The 17,635-nt window shown below is 34.7% G+C and overlaps 1 protein-coding gene and 1 long non-coding RNA gene across 3 annotated transcripts in view; one reads left to right on the top strand and one right to left on the bottom strand.

The window, feature by feature from the left end:
- The window catches only part of FGF7 (fibroblast growth factor 7), a 60,752-nt gene extending 54,670 nt beyond the window's left edge, over positions 1 to 6,082 (bottom strand). Inside the window, exons 1-2 of one of the 2 annotated variants that reach the window (XM_037022195.2) lie at positions 5,840 to 6,082; positions 4,710 to 5,261 (exon numbers count right to left, since the gene is read on the bottom strand). In XM_037022195.2, the coding sequence (XP_036878090.1) occupies positions 4,710 to 4,995 (286 nt within the window). In that variant the 5' untranslated portion in view covers positions 4,996 to 5,261; positions 5,840 to 6,082. The remainder of the gene's footprint in view (positions 1 to 4,709; positions 5,262 to 5,839) is intronic. The other variant, XM_037022196.2, reaches the window with a different exon arrangement.
- LOC140843144 (uncharacterized) overlaps positions 1 to 17,635 on the top strand; it is a 176,768-nt gene that overhangs the window by 104,365 nt on the left and 54,768 nt on the right. The window lies entirely within an intron of this gene.

Raw genomic sequence — 17,635 nt, 5'->3', positions numbered from 1 at the left:
CAGACACTTGCATTAGCCAAAATAAAAATATAAAAGAGGAATACAATAAAACAAAAAATAATCCTTAATATTAGAATTTCCAAAGAATAGCTAATATTTCCAAATCTGCTCCCCAGCAATTTATCCATCTTCCTTAATTTAAAGCCTTAACAACTTACTTAAGGGAATGCAGATCACCAGTTCTACAGGATTCCATTTTGTCAATAATTCTAGGATTTTGGTTCAACTCTATAGATATGTTCTTCATTGTCTTCTTTTTTTAAAGGTGGGTTGTCTTGGTTTTTTTTATTTTGATAATTTGAATTGTTGTTCTTTTAAATAACCTTCTAAGAACTGTTTGAAACATAACCAAATTTACCATCTCTCTATTTATAGGTGATATGCTAGCTACTAGAAGAGATTATTGTTGAGTAGGAGCTTATCCAAATATTTGTTGACAGTTGAGTCACTGAAGATTTTGTGGCAAAATCCAACAACACTCTGTTTATTTGCTTCTTGCCAATTGTTAGGCCATATCCCGTCACAGTCTAACAATCCAAAAGAGAATATTGCCAAATCACTGGCCAATTTTCAGAATAGCTAATAACCCTTTTCTTGCTATGGACCTTACAATACTTAACTGTAACAAGTGAGGAATACTTTTTCTTAAATCAGTGGTTTATGACATTAAGGATTTCTAAACGGGAATGGGTAATAGTGACCATTGCTGGGAAGAGCAAAACTCTGGTAATTGGATGCCAAAAACAAGAAAATCATCCTGAGAGACTGAGCTTTATCTTCCACATCTGTCTCCCAGGGCGGTCGTCAGCTGCCCAGTGCACTGCTGCTGTCTCTCACTCAGCACCTCAACTCCCAGCTTCAACAGCAGTGCTATTTCTGCCAGGTGTAGAGTGATTGCCTCTGTCTGCTGATGGGCTGCCTAATCCAAACATTAAACTCGCCCTCTGGCCTTGTCTCCAAGGGGGAGCTCTGATAGCAGGAGAAGCACTGGCCATCCAATGCCAGTCCTCTTATGATGATATCAATGTTCTCCTTCTGCAGAGAACATGAATATTTATTTCATGGTCTGGGGAAGACACTTTATGCTTTTATTAACCTTGTGATTAGTTCAGATTAGGTTCCAGTTTCACCAGAGAGAACAAGTTGAGAGGAGAGATTTTTTTGCCTCCCGGGCAAGAATAGTATGCAATCTCAGACCCAGTTCTCCAGTTACAGCTTCTCTCCTCTCAGTTGTCAGACATGCAGTCCAGCATCTGTTGTCCTCTCATGAATTTCTACATTTACATAGTGGGGTCTTACTTGTAGGCGTACCAATACAAGTCTTACTTCTGTTGGGTTCTTTGGTGTAATTTTTCAGCAATTTATTCATTCTAATCTATACTTAAAATATTTCACAAGACTATACTATAATTAAGCTAAGACTGAGGTGACATCCTCACAATCCAGAGAGCTTAAGTAGTGTTTTCAATTCCCTAAAAATATGAGACATGAGTTATCATATCGACCTCCCTACCACTCTCCTTCTCTTCTTCTAGGCCCTCCATGCACCTACTTGCAGGCCAACACCTGTAAACAGAGTTATACACTCATATTTTTCACCTCTCCTACTCATTTCACCTCTCCAACCCATTATCTTAGCAATATCTTATAAACCACATTCTTTTGAAGGAGTTATGCTTCTGCTGATGAAGTAAGCAGTCATTCAAGACCCACTGACAGCCTCAAGTCACTTTCCCTTTCATTCAAAGCAAAGCCATGAGAATAGACTGGGGACTATCTTACTCAGAGAGCAATTACATTTCACATAGCTGACATCTAACTTCCCACAAAACACTGTATCATGTAAGACATTTAAATCTATACCATCTGAAAAGACCTCCAAAGGTGGGTGATTACAACCTGTTAATAAGTTTAAGGGATCTGAACACTGAAAATGAAATTCAGTTTAATTCTGATATTGACCACTTTCTGAACTCTGCTGAAATTCACTCTAATGGACAACCCAACTACCTTTTACTCTCATTTTAATGGGGAAAAAAAAGAAACATCTTTTGTTCATTTGCTCATTCACTCAATTAATGATTGAGGAATGTAAACAATCTTCATATTTGTAATTCCAAGTTTCTCTTCTAACTTTTTAAATAAATTCTGTTGAGCACTCTCTTTGTACCTGGAATTCTTTGTACCTGGTTACAGGAGCTTCAACTTCACATGTGTGTCAAATTCCACATTTTATCTATGGGGCATTCACTTTTAAATTAGTAAGGCCTCCCCTTAAATAATAGGAAATGACTATCAAAATTCTCTTCTAAGTCATTCTCCATTTATTTTTCCATGGAGGATTTCCTTCTGCATCTTAGGATTTCTTATAGAGAACAGTGAATTAGTGTCCTTTTTATTATGGAGAAGCCTGATTGGTTCCTTCATCAAAAGGATAGCACAACTTGACAACAGCTGTAGAGTTTACTTAAAGGATCCCATTGAGTTATCCTTTCTGGAGAATTTACTGTATCAAGAAAGTATACTATGTACACAGCCTGTGAAAAAGCTTATAGAAATGAAGATTATTTATAAAACATATATATATATCTTTTAGCACATTAGTATTGTGACCTTCTAATTTATAATGATATAGAATGACTTTCATTCTCTCTTACCTTCTTTCTTTGTTACTGTAGAATTAGTGAGAGAGGAGAAACTGTGTATCAGATTGGATTTATGGTTACTCAACATTAGGCTAAATTGTGTTTCAAATTACAAAATAACTTTAGCATTTTGTGAAAGTTTACAAACACCTGAGTTTCATGGTTTTAAGCAATTTTAACACAAAATAAAACTTACAAATGTGAATGCATCCAATTGCAGATATTTTTTATTCCAAATAATTATGCGTATTATTCATTTCACTGGCTTTTGCATGAAATATTTCACTTTTTCATTATTTTATGAAAGCATTCGAAAGAAATTAGTTGGCATCTAAAAGAATTCTACAGTGTTTAGGTTTAATAACCTTATTATTACAATTTGAAGTTGGTTCTGATGGTTCATCTTACAGTTGAGGTAATATTCACTTTCCCTTCTTTCAAGATACTGATAATTGTATGAGTACTTATATTTGCTCCATTTATGTTGTATATTTTATATATGCTAGAACAGATAGCCTATAAGAACTATACTGTATATTGGAGATGATCTGTGTGTATCTCACATCTTACAGATTAAAAAACTGAGAACTGGAAAGAAGTAAGAAACTGTTCTAAAGTCATTCACAGACAGGCATTGGACTTATGTGTCATAACTTCCACCTGGGCTCTGTCCTCTCTAAAAGGTTCCATTATCCATGATAAATCTCAATAACTTAAGTAAACTGATTATAAGCCAAATTCTGTTGCTCACATAGAAGTGGCTATCCACAATACTTCTCTCCAAATAATTATTTCCTTAGCTAAACTTAAGTATAATAACAATACTCTAGAACCAATATGATAATTTTATTAATAACAGTAATAAAATCATAACTATTAACAAGCCATTAAAATGGCTTTAACATTCTATATCAATTATAGTTAAAAAGAAGATTCTCTCATTTTTATATTGGAAACATAATTCCCATTTATTGGTTCATTAGTTCAGAAGCCTAAAAGCCACTCATTAAACAAGCAACAGAAGCTTTAAGCATCCACCGCAAGCCTGGCACTGTGCTAGGCAGATGTCCGCACCATCATCCCCACGCAGTCTTTTCAATTGACTTTAACACCTACAAGATTATAAGATGATATAATAACATTGTTCAAGTGCTAATAATACAAACAAAATTTATTTTCAGTCCAGGATTTTAAAGTCTTAATATATATGTTGAGGTATATATTTCACCCCATTAAATTTAATATTATTGAGACTATTTAATAATCATGAATACTAAAATATAAATCCAATCCCGATATTTCAACATGAAAATAATAACTTATTCTTGAGGAAAATGTAAGGCTCAGTAATAGAAAATCATGGAATTAAATCTCTTCCAACTCATTTTTATTTCCTCTTTTGGCCTTGTATTTCTCTTAAAGTAACATAGAACTATGGTGTAGAAGATCTAGGTGAAGAAAATGTTAGGAGGAACCTATCATCTGCTGCAGTAAATAATTAAGCAATCTAATAGAAGCTCATTGTAACATGTACAGAAAAGGATACTGCAGATTCCCTTCTGTTTTATAACTATTCACCATTACACAAGTCACTGAATGCATTTTTGAGAACAAATTAAGTATTTGACATCACAGAAATATTCTTTCCAAGGAAATAAAATTATTTGTAAAAGATAAATTCTCTGTTTCTTAAACCAGTAAGTAGTTTTTGGTGAGTACTTACTAAGCACTCCATTAGAGTTCCCAGTGAGTTTTGCTAGAAAACAGTAAATCACATTTCAGTATGAATAACAAATATTTACACTGTGCTTAACTTAGGAACATTTTGATCTTAGGAAGTGAAGAATATATTTTCAAATTCACCTGGGTAATTAGCCCCAACAATAATATTAGTAGATTTGCCCTGTTTTAGGAAAGTAGTTAAACTATCCCAATTTAAAGAATTTAGAAGATGATATCTGATTTAAAAAAGAAAGGAAACTAAGAAAGCATGTCACTTGACCCTTGACCCTTTCACAGATTCGTAAGGTTCACAGGCAGTGCTGTAAATAAAAGATTACTTACTGTAATTGTTCTTCATCTCTTGGGTCCCTTTGACTTTGCCTCGTTTGTCAATCCTCAGATACCACTGTGTTCGGCAGAAGAGTCTTCTCACTCTTATATCCCCTCCTTCCATGTAATCATAGCTTCTTGTATGTCGCTCAGGGCTGGAACAGTTCACATTTGCAGCCATTTGCTCTGGAGTCATGTCATTGCAAGCTAAAGATATAGTGCCCACTAGACAGATAATGTGAAAGCATGATCTGTAGAGCAAAGTTGGCAGGATCCATGTCAGTATCCATTTGCGCATTATAGTGTAGTGCTCCGGGTGTTCATGAATAACATAATGAAAATTAAATCTTGAGTTGATTGTTGCTCCTAGGTCATTGACCTCTTCTTATCTGTGAATTGTAGATTGATTTAAGAAAGAGTAGTTGCTCTTTCCAAACTGTTAGCCTTATCCTTTTAGCTCCTGATAACAATACAGGATTCCTCCTTAAATAACTGTTTGTATATCCTTATAAAAACAGGTTTATAATAAGCTCAGTTGCTGTAACGCTGTTTGCCACTTGCCTTCTGTTTGCAATGAGAGATTAAGAACGGGGGGGAGAGGAAGATGAAAATCGTATGTATAAATTTCAGTAGGTAAATAGTATAACATGCAATGTAGTTTATATTGACTGTGTAGGAACATTTGAAACAGCTTACACTGAGGATGTCAACATCTTTCCACTCTATATGTATATTTATAAAAGTTATGCATTAGTAAAGACTAATCAGAATATGCTTATACCATTCATTCCAGTTGCTATTTAGTAAGAAATATCCTGCAGTTAGAGCTACAGACTTAAGGTCTAAAATTACTATTAACAAAATATAAAAGCCTTCCCTAGATTTCATTATGACATGCCTTTATGTTTGTGGTGAATCAGTTTTCTCCTGAACTGCCCACATTTCTCAAGTTAAATGTCAGGTCTGCTCTGGAGAACCTCAACCTTATCTTTATGTAAGTTCTACAGCATAATTATCACAGTAATTACATGGCTCAAGAATCTGGTAACTTTACTTTTCCCTTCAGTACTGAAACCAGAGAATGAGATAAACTACTAGAAAACATTCAGCAGTATTTTTAAAGACAAATAACAGCAACTTACTTGTTCTGTTGATAAGAGCTGGATACACAAGAATTCCATGTCTGTTGTCTGCTTTGTGCAACTTGAGCCTCTCTACTGTAGCTACAAACTATTTCTCAGCTGAGAAATTCTCCAGCAGAATCATAATTGTTTCCATAAATCAACAGGCAAGAGGAATTCTCTGTGTGTGTGAGCGCGTGTGTGCTTGTGTGTGAGTGTGTGGAGCCTTTTATTCAGGGCTTTTCGATAAATACCTTTGCTGACCTCATTGGAAGCAATTAAAACTTAACCAGTGAGCTGTTAGTTGAGCACAACAGCGAGAATAAAAAAAGGCTTATATAGTATTCATTCAATGGTCATGAGAGGGAGCTGTGAACATGGTTTATTCTTAAATCTACAAGTGGATACCTACTTTGTAGAAACAGATCTCTGATTCTGAAGCAGTTAGAAGGGGAAAGGGAATTTTTTAAACCATCTGTACAACATAGCAGTTTATATAAATTGAAAAATATTCCTTTGAACAAACATACAAAAGGGTTTTTTTAATAGTTAGAAAATCCTTTCCATAGCTTTATTAAGCATGCATTTCTACTATTACTCCTTGTGGTCAGGACGTTAGAATAAAATTACTAATATGCATTAACTCACATCTTAGTGTCCTACAGCACTATGTAGCTGAGTTAAGGGCATATCTCTTATGAGATATTTCACCATTATATGGAAATTTTATGTCTTACAGTCCTAGATTGAAAATGAGAAGACCTAGGTTAGTTTGAGTTGGGCCACTAATTATCAGTATGACCTTGGGCAAGTCACTGCAAGTCACTTGCTGTTACTGGGTCTCAGCTGCTATTTTTATAAAATTAGTGTATTAGTCTAAATGATTCTATGGTGCATTGTAGTTTTAAAGTTCTGTGAATTGTGACTTACTCTAATTATTAATAAAGGAAAAGGATACATATTTTTAAAAATTACTATTCTTAAAAATTAAAAATAAGATGGTTTTACATTGGTTACCAATGCTTGACTCTTGCTTCAACAAGAATATAGCACAATAAATAAATATTAGTTTAGGAATTATAAGAGGTATAGCTAATGTAAATAAGAGAAAGCTAATTTACTTTCAAATATGAGTTATTGTCCTTTACACTTCCTGTTCTAGTGTGCATATGCAGTAGTCTAGTGTTTTATTAGGTGTTTTTGCAGACTAATTGCATTGTTAGTCTAAACCAGTATTTAGGAATGTATATTAAAATTCTCTTCCCCATCTTAATATCCTCCAGTACACACACACACACACACACACACACACACACACACACACACACACACACACACACACACACACACACACACACACACACACACACACACACACACACACACACACACACACACACACACCACACACACACACACACACACACAACTTGAAATGCACTACTTTACCACCAGGTGGTGCATGTAGACCAAGTAAGAAAAGGATATTAAATCCATTCAGATTACAGTTTATGTGATTTCCCTTTGTGTCTGTTTTTGGGGCACAGAATCAAGAGCACAGAATAATTTAAATGTGCCCAATGACTCTAGTCATCAGATACTGAAATTAAAGTTCATTAGAGCAGAGGAGGGTGGGCCCTTCTATAATTGCACCTGTTTAAAGTCAGTTGGCTGCAAAATATTCTATCATGCATTTCTCTAAAAGGAGGAACAAGAAAAGTATGTTGGTACTGTGTTCTGTACACCCATTCGTTTGGTAGGCAACAATAATGAGCAGGGTCAGAGCTCCTAGAACTTGGAAATTCCTTCTCTTAAAGAAACGAAAATTGATTACCAGTCAGTTCACATGTAAAGGTATGCAAAAGCCACCAAGTCCATCTGTTACACACTGACCCTACAGGTTTTAAACTAAGAAATCAACAGACTAGAAGACAAAATTTGCTAATTAAAACTCAAGAGTTAAATAAAAGAAACTCATAGCTTGTTGATAAAGGAGGAGTGCTTAGGGCATCCTTAAAATCCACTATCTAGAGTTAACTGTAATGGCACAAAAAAAGTATGAAATTGTGATCTATGCACTTGACATTCACTAGATGCCATTGTACTTGGTGATTTGAAATTATAATCACAGTAATTTTAATGAATAGATTCATTTCAACAAGGGAATTATATTTAAATCTTTTGATTATCAGTTTCCTTACTGGAAAATAATTAGTTCAAGATTAGCCCACAGCCTGTTTCATCAGCACCACAACTGCAATGAACGACCTCACTGTGCCCTTATTATACTTGTTCTTAAAGAGGAATCATCCAAAAACAGAGTGACTTTGGGTATCTCTGGATGAGATAGCCCTCTGGGGTTTTGTTCCTTTTTTCTTTTTTCTTTTTTTTTTTTTTTTAGCTCTTAGTAGTAATAACATTGACAAGCATTTATTGCTCTTGTTTTGTTTTAATGCACACATAGTAATGGCCAGGCATAGAAATACTTTGAAGAAGTGTCTCTTTTGTTGTTTCTGGATTGAGTTAACTTCATTTTTAATTGGAACCAATTCCATCTCTTGAGCTTTAAGTTTGTAAAATAAAATTTCTTTTGTAAAACAAAGGCTTCTTGCATCTCTTCCAAGAAATAGGCTTTTAAAAAAATATCCTTAGAATGTAAAGATTATCACCTGGGGTTCTTCAAAAAGAAACAATATCTAATACTTGTCTACTTTGATTTGGGGATAGAATATATGAAAAGGATACAGATAATCTATTTCAGTGAATATCATGAAAATATAAGCAGTTGTTTGCTGTAATGATTAGTAATAATTAACCACCTTAATTTTGCTTAAGCAATCTTCATTATATATCTGTTTCGTGAAGAGGTAAATGATAGAAAATAACTTTTGTTTAATGAATTTTGCATTTCAGTAATTAATTTTAAACCTATGCCACATTCATAAGTATGTATGATATAATCAATAGAAAGGGACATCATTAAATATTTTCATTACTTCATATTCTTACACCCTATCCTCTTAGTTCCCATCCCTTCCTCAAAATATAGGTAATCATTGTTACCAGTTTCTTGTGTATCTTTCCAAAGTTTCTTAATGCACATACAGGCAAACTGAGCACATGTATTTTTTTTAATTTTCCCCTTTTTATATAAAAGGTAGCATAGCATACCCAGTGTTCTGTATGTTGCATTTTTACTTGATAAAAATACAAAATCTTCCCATCTCAGTATTTAGGAAACTTCCCCCACACACACACCTTTTTTATAGCTGCATAGTACCCCACTGAGTTTCACTGCCACAATGTATTTGACTACCTCCTATTGGTGACCATTTTACTTTTTTCCCAGTCTTTTTCTATTAAAAAAATGCTACAATGAATTAAGTTACAAATAGGTCATAATTTGCTGTGAAAATATATCTGTAGGATCAGATCCATTTCCAGATCCATTTGGGTCAGATGGCACATGTATTTATTATCTAAATAGGTACTGTCAGCAGAAGTAGTACTAGTACTAGTCCACAGAAGTTGTACTGGTTTTATTATCCCACTAGCAGTGCATAAGCATGACTCGGTGTTCAGTGCAGTGAGCTTCTGAGGTTTTGTTAATCTGACAGGTGAAAGTGGCATTTCACTGTAGTTATCCCTTGCATTTCTCATTTTATGAGATAAAGTGACCATCAAGGACAAGTACTATAAAGAGGAGGTACGTGGTGCTGTGAGTGTCCACAATAGGTGGCCGGAGGGTAAGATTCCCAGCAGTGATGCAATTTGAAGGGTGAGTGGTGTTAACCATGAGAAAAGTTACCTATAAATGTACGAAGACCCTCTGTTGAAAGAGAGCATGTCATTTTCAACAACAAAACACCAGCATGACTCTAGTAGAGAGAATAAGAGGGACTGTGATGTCTGAAGACGCTCGAGCAGACAGGGCCCTGGTGGGTTATGCCAAGGAGTTTGATCTTTATCCTATGAGCAATAGGAAGCCATTATAGTATGTTAAGCAGAAGAGTGACATGATCAGAATTGCACTCCCTGCCTCTCTTCTAGTCCAAACTTATTTAATTCCTATAGCAAAATAAGTTCATGAAATATTAAATTGCATTCTTTATCCACTTTTTTCTATTCTTACTTTCAAATAGATAGCCCAACTTTGTAATTGAAAAGAAAAGATGGGGAAGAAATAAAATCATATTTACTTCCTGACTTGGGTAAAGCCTAAATCCAGTTTAAAGGATTGTGCTAAGGGCCCTGAAAAGAAGGAAAGTAGAGAAGTTGGGGAGCAGCCTAGGAAGGTAGAGTCCATAACGGGGGAGATAGAGAAAGTCTGTTTGGGGAGGTAAGGAGTATGGACTGCCTCATGCGCTAAACAGATGGGGCCAAAAGCACCCCTCGTAAAGGTTTCCCATTGCTGTAAAAAATTGTGAAGCATCAAGAAGCCCAGAGCTGAAGGAACTGTGTAAGCAGGGTTAATGAGCACCCAAAAGTGACCAAAGTAGACAAATGACTCAAAAACCAGAAGCCCTGAAAAAAAAAACCCTTGGACCCTATGTCGTCTTGAAGCAGAAGGAAACCCCATAATAATTGAACTTAGGTTTTCCATCAACTGGGGGGTGGTGAAATTCTCATAGTTGAAGCTAAGTTGATTTATGAACATAAATTTATGTTATTTCTTGCATATTTGAGATTATGGTCCAAGGTTTATTTCTACTACATTACCACAGCTATCACACTATAGATTTATCTTCTTTTCTTCTGTCAGTCCCATTCCAGAAATTTAGCCTCAACTTTGGATCATGCCATAAAATCAATATTACTCCACTAAGCAAATATTTATCAAACAGCTACTTGGTACCAGATGTTGTCCTAGACTTTTGGAGATCCAATGGTGAATATTCTGGAAGTAATTTCTGCCTTTCCAGAGTATGCATTCCAGTGAGAGAACAAACATAAACATATAGATCTGTGGGGTGTATGTGTATGTGGGGGTGGGTATTAGTATACAAAGAAGATGTGCAAGGAGATGGGGGCGTGAGGGCTACATGGGAAGGACAATCTACTTTAAGCAGTAAAGGCCTACTTGAGGAGGTAAATTTTAAGCTTCCTAGAATAGGAATGGCCTTGGTGTGTCCCAAGAACTGAAAGAAAGCCTATGTGAATGAAATGCATGAGCAATGGGGAGAGTAGTGTAAGATATATGAAACTGAGAAGCAGGCAGGGACCCAGTCTCATGAAGAACTTTGGGAGTCATGGTAATAGGAGTTTGGGTTTACTCTGAGGGTAATAGGAAGCTGGAGTGCAGGCACATCTACTCCAAACCTGGTCAAAGACAGTAGATTAAACTCTGGAATAAAACCCCAAAAGTAAGTGGGTAAGCCTCAGGGCCCTATAAATCCTCTTTATGTAAACTCTGTGTTTACTCTTGGCATAATACCCTAACATTTTAAAACTAACTGTATATAAGATAAAAAGTCTGAGTCATATGCTCAGAATTGTGGTGTGCATGTGACTCAAATGTATAAATATCTCAGTTTGCAAATGTAACTTGACTTTCTGGGTTTCTGAGTCAATAAAAATTTGTTTTATTTAATTTATACTTGTAAAAAGTTCTCTGAAAATCTAATCTAAAATTAAAGTTCTTCAGATTGTATTATTTATTTACTGAATTACTGTGCAACTTTAGACCTAGAGCAAGAGCTCTAGAGTTATTGTTTTTTAATGATTTGGAAATTTCTATATAATGAAGTTACATAATTTGCTTTTAATTGCCTTGACTCCACTTAAATTAATGCTTAATTTCAGCTGTAAATTAGTGTCTAGTTTTGACAGCTTCCTGGCACTCTAACAGCTGAAGAATGTTATGATGGGTATGGAGAGAGAATTTTGCTTCACCCTTAAGAGAACATCATGAAAAACAACAAAGACCTTGTGCAATTAAGGTTATTGCATTTTGCTTGAAATTGTCATTATTGGCTCCATATCCTTTGTCCACATAGCAAGGCAGCAAAGTAAGGGGAAAACTAGCAACAACAATTTTTTAATGTGTTAATAACAAAAATGGACTAATTTTTAATTCATTATCTTCAAAATCATGACTTTTCAGCACCAGATAAATTTTTCAGAAGTGGGAAAAGTAGGCAGAAGAAAGATGCTATGATAATAAAGAAAGAAAAGAAAGTTAAGGAGTCTAACACCCTTAGTATAAAGATACAGCCACAAAAAGCCAGGGATCTGGTAAAATAGAGATTGGTGTAAAGCTGGTGGCAAACAAAATAACTCATGCATAAGATAAGAGAAAAGAGGTTCATACTTCTCTTTAGTCTTCTCTTCAAACTAAATATTGTTGCTGTCTTTAAATATTATTCATATTTCCCCTCAGTGGTGTTTAATATTAACTCAATCACAGTGAGACCTCCTTATCCTCTAATCAATCCCAAATCTTATCAATTCTGCCACCACCCCTTATTTCACACCTGTTCCTTCCTGTCAGTTATCACCTTCACATCCTAAATAACCGTTATCTCCCATGTCAACCCTCCTCCTAATTCACCTTGCATCTCCCCTCTCCAACTTCCAACCATTGTACGTTACCATCAGGTTAATCTTGCTAAAGCACAGGTGTAATCATGTTATTTTTCTGCTCAAAAGTCCTCAGTAACACCCCCATACTTCCCAAGTAAAACTCTAGCCTTCTTTTTCTAATATAGAAAGTCCGGTTCCCAACATCCTCTGTGATCCTCAGTACTCCCTAAATACCAGAATCTCTCACTAGGTTCGGAGTAAAGGGAGATTCACCTGCTCCCCGCTTCTCTTGGTAGGGAAGGGCACTAACAGAAAAAATTTCTTCCTCACAAATCCTCCCTCATTCTACCTACTCTTTCCTCCTCTGTTTATCTCTTCCCTCTTTCATATTCGGTCTGCAGTGTGCATGAGGGACCAAGAGTCATGTAAGCAATTATCAGGTATTTCCTTTGAAATACTGAGTTTTCAACAATGCAGTAAAATTTCATCCTATTCTTTTAATTCAGGTAGTTACTTCAAGTCAACATTTGCTATGATTTATGTCATATGCAGTATGATGGAGATATATATGCTGTACAATAGGATAAGCAAGGTCTCTGACCTCATGGAACTTAAATTATGGTGAAGGGACAGATAATAAACATTTAAAAAGAATCCTGATGATATTGCTAGAAGAAATAAATGTTACTGTGGTAGCAAATAACAGAAAGAAGGGGGGAGTGGAGGAGTGCTTGGAATCTGGTCATAAAAGGCCTTTCTGAGGAGGTGATATTTAAGCTGAGATCTGAAGGCTAAGAGAAAATCAGAAATGCAAATAGTGCATTATATTATTAGGCTGAGATAACAAGGAAAACAAAAGTTCTGAGGTGAATATGAGCTTGGTATGTTCTATAGAATAAAGGATGACAGTACAACTGGAGCATAGTGAGCAAGGGAAAAGTTAGTTGATATGAGACCAATGTACGTAGGGTCTTGATACTTGGTAGGGGCTTTGGATTTGATCCTAGGTGTCATGGTTTATAATCAGTGAGTAATGTGATCATTCTGCAAACTTTGTAGGAAATGGTTTGGAGGATGACAAAAATTGAAGTAAGGAGACCATTTAGGAAAGTACAGGGACAATCCAGGTTAGAGTGATGATATCTTAGATTAGGATTGTGGAGGGGAGGTGGAAAGAAGTGGGAAGATATGTGTTGGAGCAAAGCTTGATGATAGCTTTAATGTGAAAGATGAGGAGGAGACAAGGTTAAGGTCCAAATGTCTGACATTTGTAACAGGATAAAGAGTGGTGTCAGTGCAGAGCTAAGGAAGACTGCGAGAGGACCAGCACTGGAGGGCAGAGTCGGGCAGCTAGAAAGTTTAGGTAAAAGGGATGCTATAATCCAAAAGCCTACTCAGTCTCAACAAGACAGATCTGGACCTCTTACTCCCTTGAAATGAGAACCAGTAAGCAACTTGCAAATCAAGAACCACAAAAATGTAGAAATAGAAACAGAATCTCTATTTTAAGGAACATTAGTGCAGAAGGAAAATTTTTCTCATGGCAATGTTAAATATGTCTTTTGAGGAAAATGCTAAGGGCCATCTTCCCTCATTTTTCTAATTAAGAATGTCTCTAACAATGAGAATATCATAAGACCCAGTATTTATAATGCATGAAATTATCAGAAATCAAGCTATGTTATGGGACCTTATTGTAAAAGCCTAAAACACTTTTATTCTTTGATTTCAGCCATAATTGGGCTTTCAAGTTGTCAGAATACACATGTTCAATCAACTCTTGTGACACTGAGAAAGAAGTTTCTTAATAACAATGTTGGCATTTTAAAAAGAAATCCATACTTAGTACCTTCTCTGGCTATTTTACCTAAAAAAAGAACTTGCTTCTATATTCTTCATATGTCTTTCTGTAGAACAGAGGAATGTTACACTAGAATAGTTCATATCAGCATATAATACCATAGTATTATACAAAAAAAAATGTCAAAAACTAAAATTTTGTCTAATGCCAAGAAAAATTGGTAAATTTGGGAAAAAAAGGACAGTCATATCAGTCAATTTGAGAGTGGCCTGAAGAACAACAAAGCAAAGCTGACCGATTTCTTTATAATAAAATTTTTTGGCTACACATGAATATAGCTTTGATTTCCTATAAGCATTGTATCGTGTGTTTACAAAGTTGCTGAATTAGGAAAAATGTAAAAATGTAGCATATTTTAGAAATACTGTTTGTTAATGCTAAGAACTATATGTGTAATAAATCAAACCATCACATGGCTTAATTAAATCAATAAGAAAAATATGGAAATAGCTTATCATTTTTTCTACAAATGTGGATATGAAAGTACTAAAAGATGTTTGAAAATTACTTGCTCCTCTTAAATATTTTTAAGTTTCCCATGGTAACTGATTTATCCTATAATTTGCACTATCCTGGAAAGGCTGCAAAGCAAAAGGTAAATTTCAATCCCAACTCAATTTGAATGGTAACAAATTCTGCAGTAAGGGACTCCAAATAAATGTCTTACTGTATTTTAAATTGTTCTAAAGTCTGATGGTTTATTAGAATAATATTCATTTTATGATTTTTCCCTTGGATAAATAAAATTAAAGAGGATAATTCTAGTTCTCAGTACAAATAAAGGGTGATTAAAGACTAATTCAAAAACGCTAATGAAATTATTTATGATGTACTCTTCCCTTCCTTTAATCGCCCTCTTCACGCCTTCCATCCCACTTTAGTCCATTCAGGATGTTGACACATTGTGGCAATAAATATACTTTATTTCTATTATAATCAAATATAAAACCAAGAAGCAAGCTCAAAATCATCAAAAACATTATTGTTCTGTTTCAACCCTCAAAAAAGGTGTAAGAGAAAAGATGAAAAATACAAAATTTCTGGATTATTTAACCACACCCAGAATATGTCATATTTTAAGTTTAAAAGGAGTTCTTTTCTCTCCCAATAATGGTCCTTATCTCATTAGTACTTTACTTACTCCCTTATACCAAGAGACCATCTCGTCCTTATTCTTCTTTCTTGGTTTCCAGGTAAAATTGAATTATGCTATTTTCTTGGTGATACTGAACATTTATGAAAATAGAGGAAGTTTTTGTTCTTGTGTTGAATTCTGAAACTGTTCCTTATCCTATCCATCTGGCTTCCTTTTTTCAGCATTTTTCTCCCCCTATTTTAAAACGTACTTCTTTCTCTCTCTCTTACTCTCTCTCTAGTACACACACATACACACACACACACACACACACACACACTTTAAAAATCATACCTGTACTTCAAGTTCTAGAATATGCTTATGTCATTCTTATGTTTATTTTCTACTTATTTATCATTTTTTCAGTATAGTCTTGAAAAACACATCTGTTTTCTACTCTGATCAGTATTCCAATACGAATAACTTCATGTTATAGAAGACAAACAATCTCAAATAATAACCTATAATGATGTAATTGAAACTTCTATCCAGTAATTTTAAGAGAACTATTCATGTAGTCTAACATGGCAGGCTATTTTTTTTCTCAAGATAAAGGTGGGGTTTCTATGGGCAATTATTTAAAGCAAGTTAATATTTAGAAACCTGTTTTTGAAGATAAGAAATCTTAGAAACTAAACATGGAAAATGATTCACTCTTCTCATTAGCAATTCGTTTTTGAGAGATCACAAGTAAATTAGATATACAAAGTTTTATGTATATGTAAATAAGATGTTATGCAAGTAAGATAGCAAAGCCTATGTACTGAAAAAAAGACAAAAGAATGGAAATGCTAAGAAACAGTAAATAAATACCAAGTGAAAAATTATTGAAAACTACTCAGAAAAGCTATGTGCAGTATGAGAGGATACAGTGTTTAGAAGTAATGTGGAATCCTGGCCTGTGGAGAGCTTTCAGGATTCAGATGGTATATTTGCAGTCAGACAGATCTTGATTTGAATTATCGTTCTTTTGAATTACTATGTGATGTGGGTGAGTTACTTAACTTCTTTGAGTAAATCATACGTAAAAAGAATGTTAATACCTACCTACCTTACAGGTTGTTTTAAGAATAAAACGAGAGTTCCTGCCAGTAAGTGGCTCATAGTAGAGGCTCAGAAATAGGGAGTGCATTTCCTTTTGAAGAAACCTAAAGGGCTCTGGACTGGAAGCAAAAAGCAACTAGGGTGCTTAGGTTCTGAAATGAGTCTTGAAAGAGGATGGTGATTGCATAATTCTAGTGGCAGCATTATAGGTGAGACTGAACAGGAACCTCCTGAGGCCAGGTATACCTAAAAGAAAACAAGAGTAAAGGGATATTTAGAGCCTGAATGAGCCTAATAAACAGTAAAAGCAGAGATGAATTTAATAAGGAACAGAAAAAGACTAATCTATTAACATGTGTCTTTATTTTATCAAATATTTACTTAGCACCACATTCCAGGCAACTTTCTAAGCATTTTACAAAATTAAATAATGTATTCTAATTAAGTTGGTACTATTTTTACCTAATTTTCCAAATGATGAAACTAATCTTAGATATGCTTTGCCAGACCAAAAAGAAAAGTAAAACAAAACTTGAGACAACTTCAGACCTCCACAGCAGATGCCTCAGGAAAATTAAAGGCGAGATAATCCTGTCAGGAGGAAAATAATACAATAATAATTATGTGCCATGAACTATTTTAAATTATATATATAATGAGGAAGCAAGAAAGAAGAGAGTTTAGGCAAGTTTCCTAAGGTAAGAAAGTTTGTAATAAATTGGGATATTTAATATGGAGCCTGAGCTCTTAATCACTATTGCCTTCAGTATAGGATTTATTTTCATAATGCAGACGGGGGTGTTTGTAATCTTCTTCAAATATGCAGAATCTTATAGTGAAGTATTCCATTGACATAGCTGGTTCATATCCAAAAAATACACAAAAGGCCTTCCAATGCTGGAGAGAAACTTGATGAGAAAAAACATTTACCCATCTCCAGAAGAAATTCATGCCAATCACCTATACTACTAAACTTGATCCTGAATTCATATATATGTCTATATATATGAACCAAGGGTGACAAAAATTTAGAGAAAACATGAAAGAGAGAAATGAAAATGAAGAAACTAAAAAAACTGACCCTTGAGAATAAGATAAAACAGGAAATATAAAATACTTATTTCAAACTTCAATTCAAATTGTCGTGCTCATTTATTTAACAATATTCACTGAACATCTACTATTTATCAGACTCTGATTTGTGGTAGTAAATTACATGGTAATAAAACATCCCCCCATCCAAAGATATATCTGA

The sequence above is a fragment of the Manis javanica genome, chromosome 8 (genome assembly GCF_040802235.1).
Source record: "Manis javanica isolate MJ-LG chromosome 8, MJ_LKY, whole genome shotgun sequence".
NCBI classification, from domain to species: Eukaryota; Metazoa; Chordata; class Mammalia; order Pholidota; family Manidae; genus Manis; species Manis javanica.
Note: the sequence above shows the minus strand (reverse complement) of the source record. Positions and strands in the feature narration are given on the sequence as shown.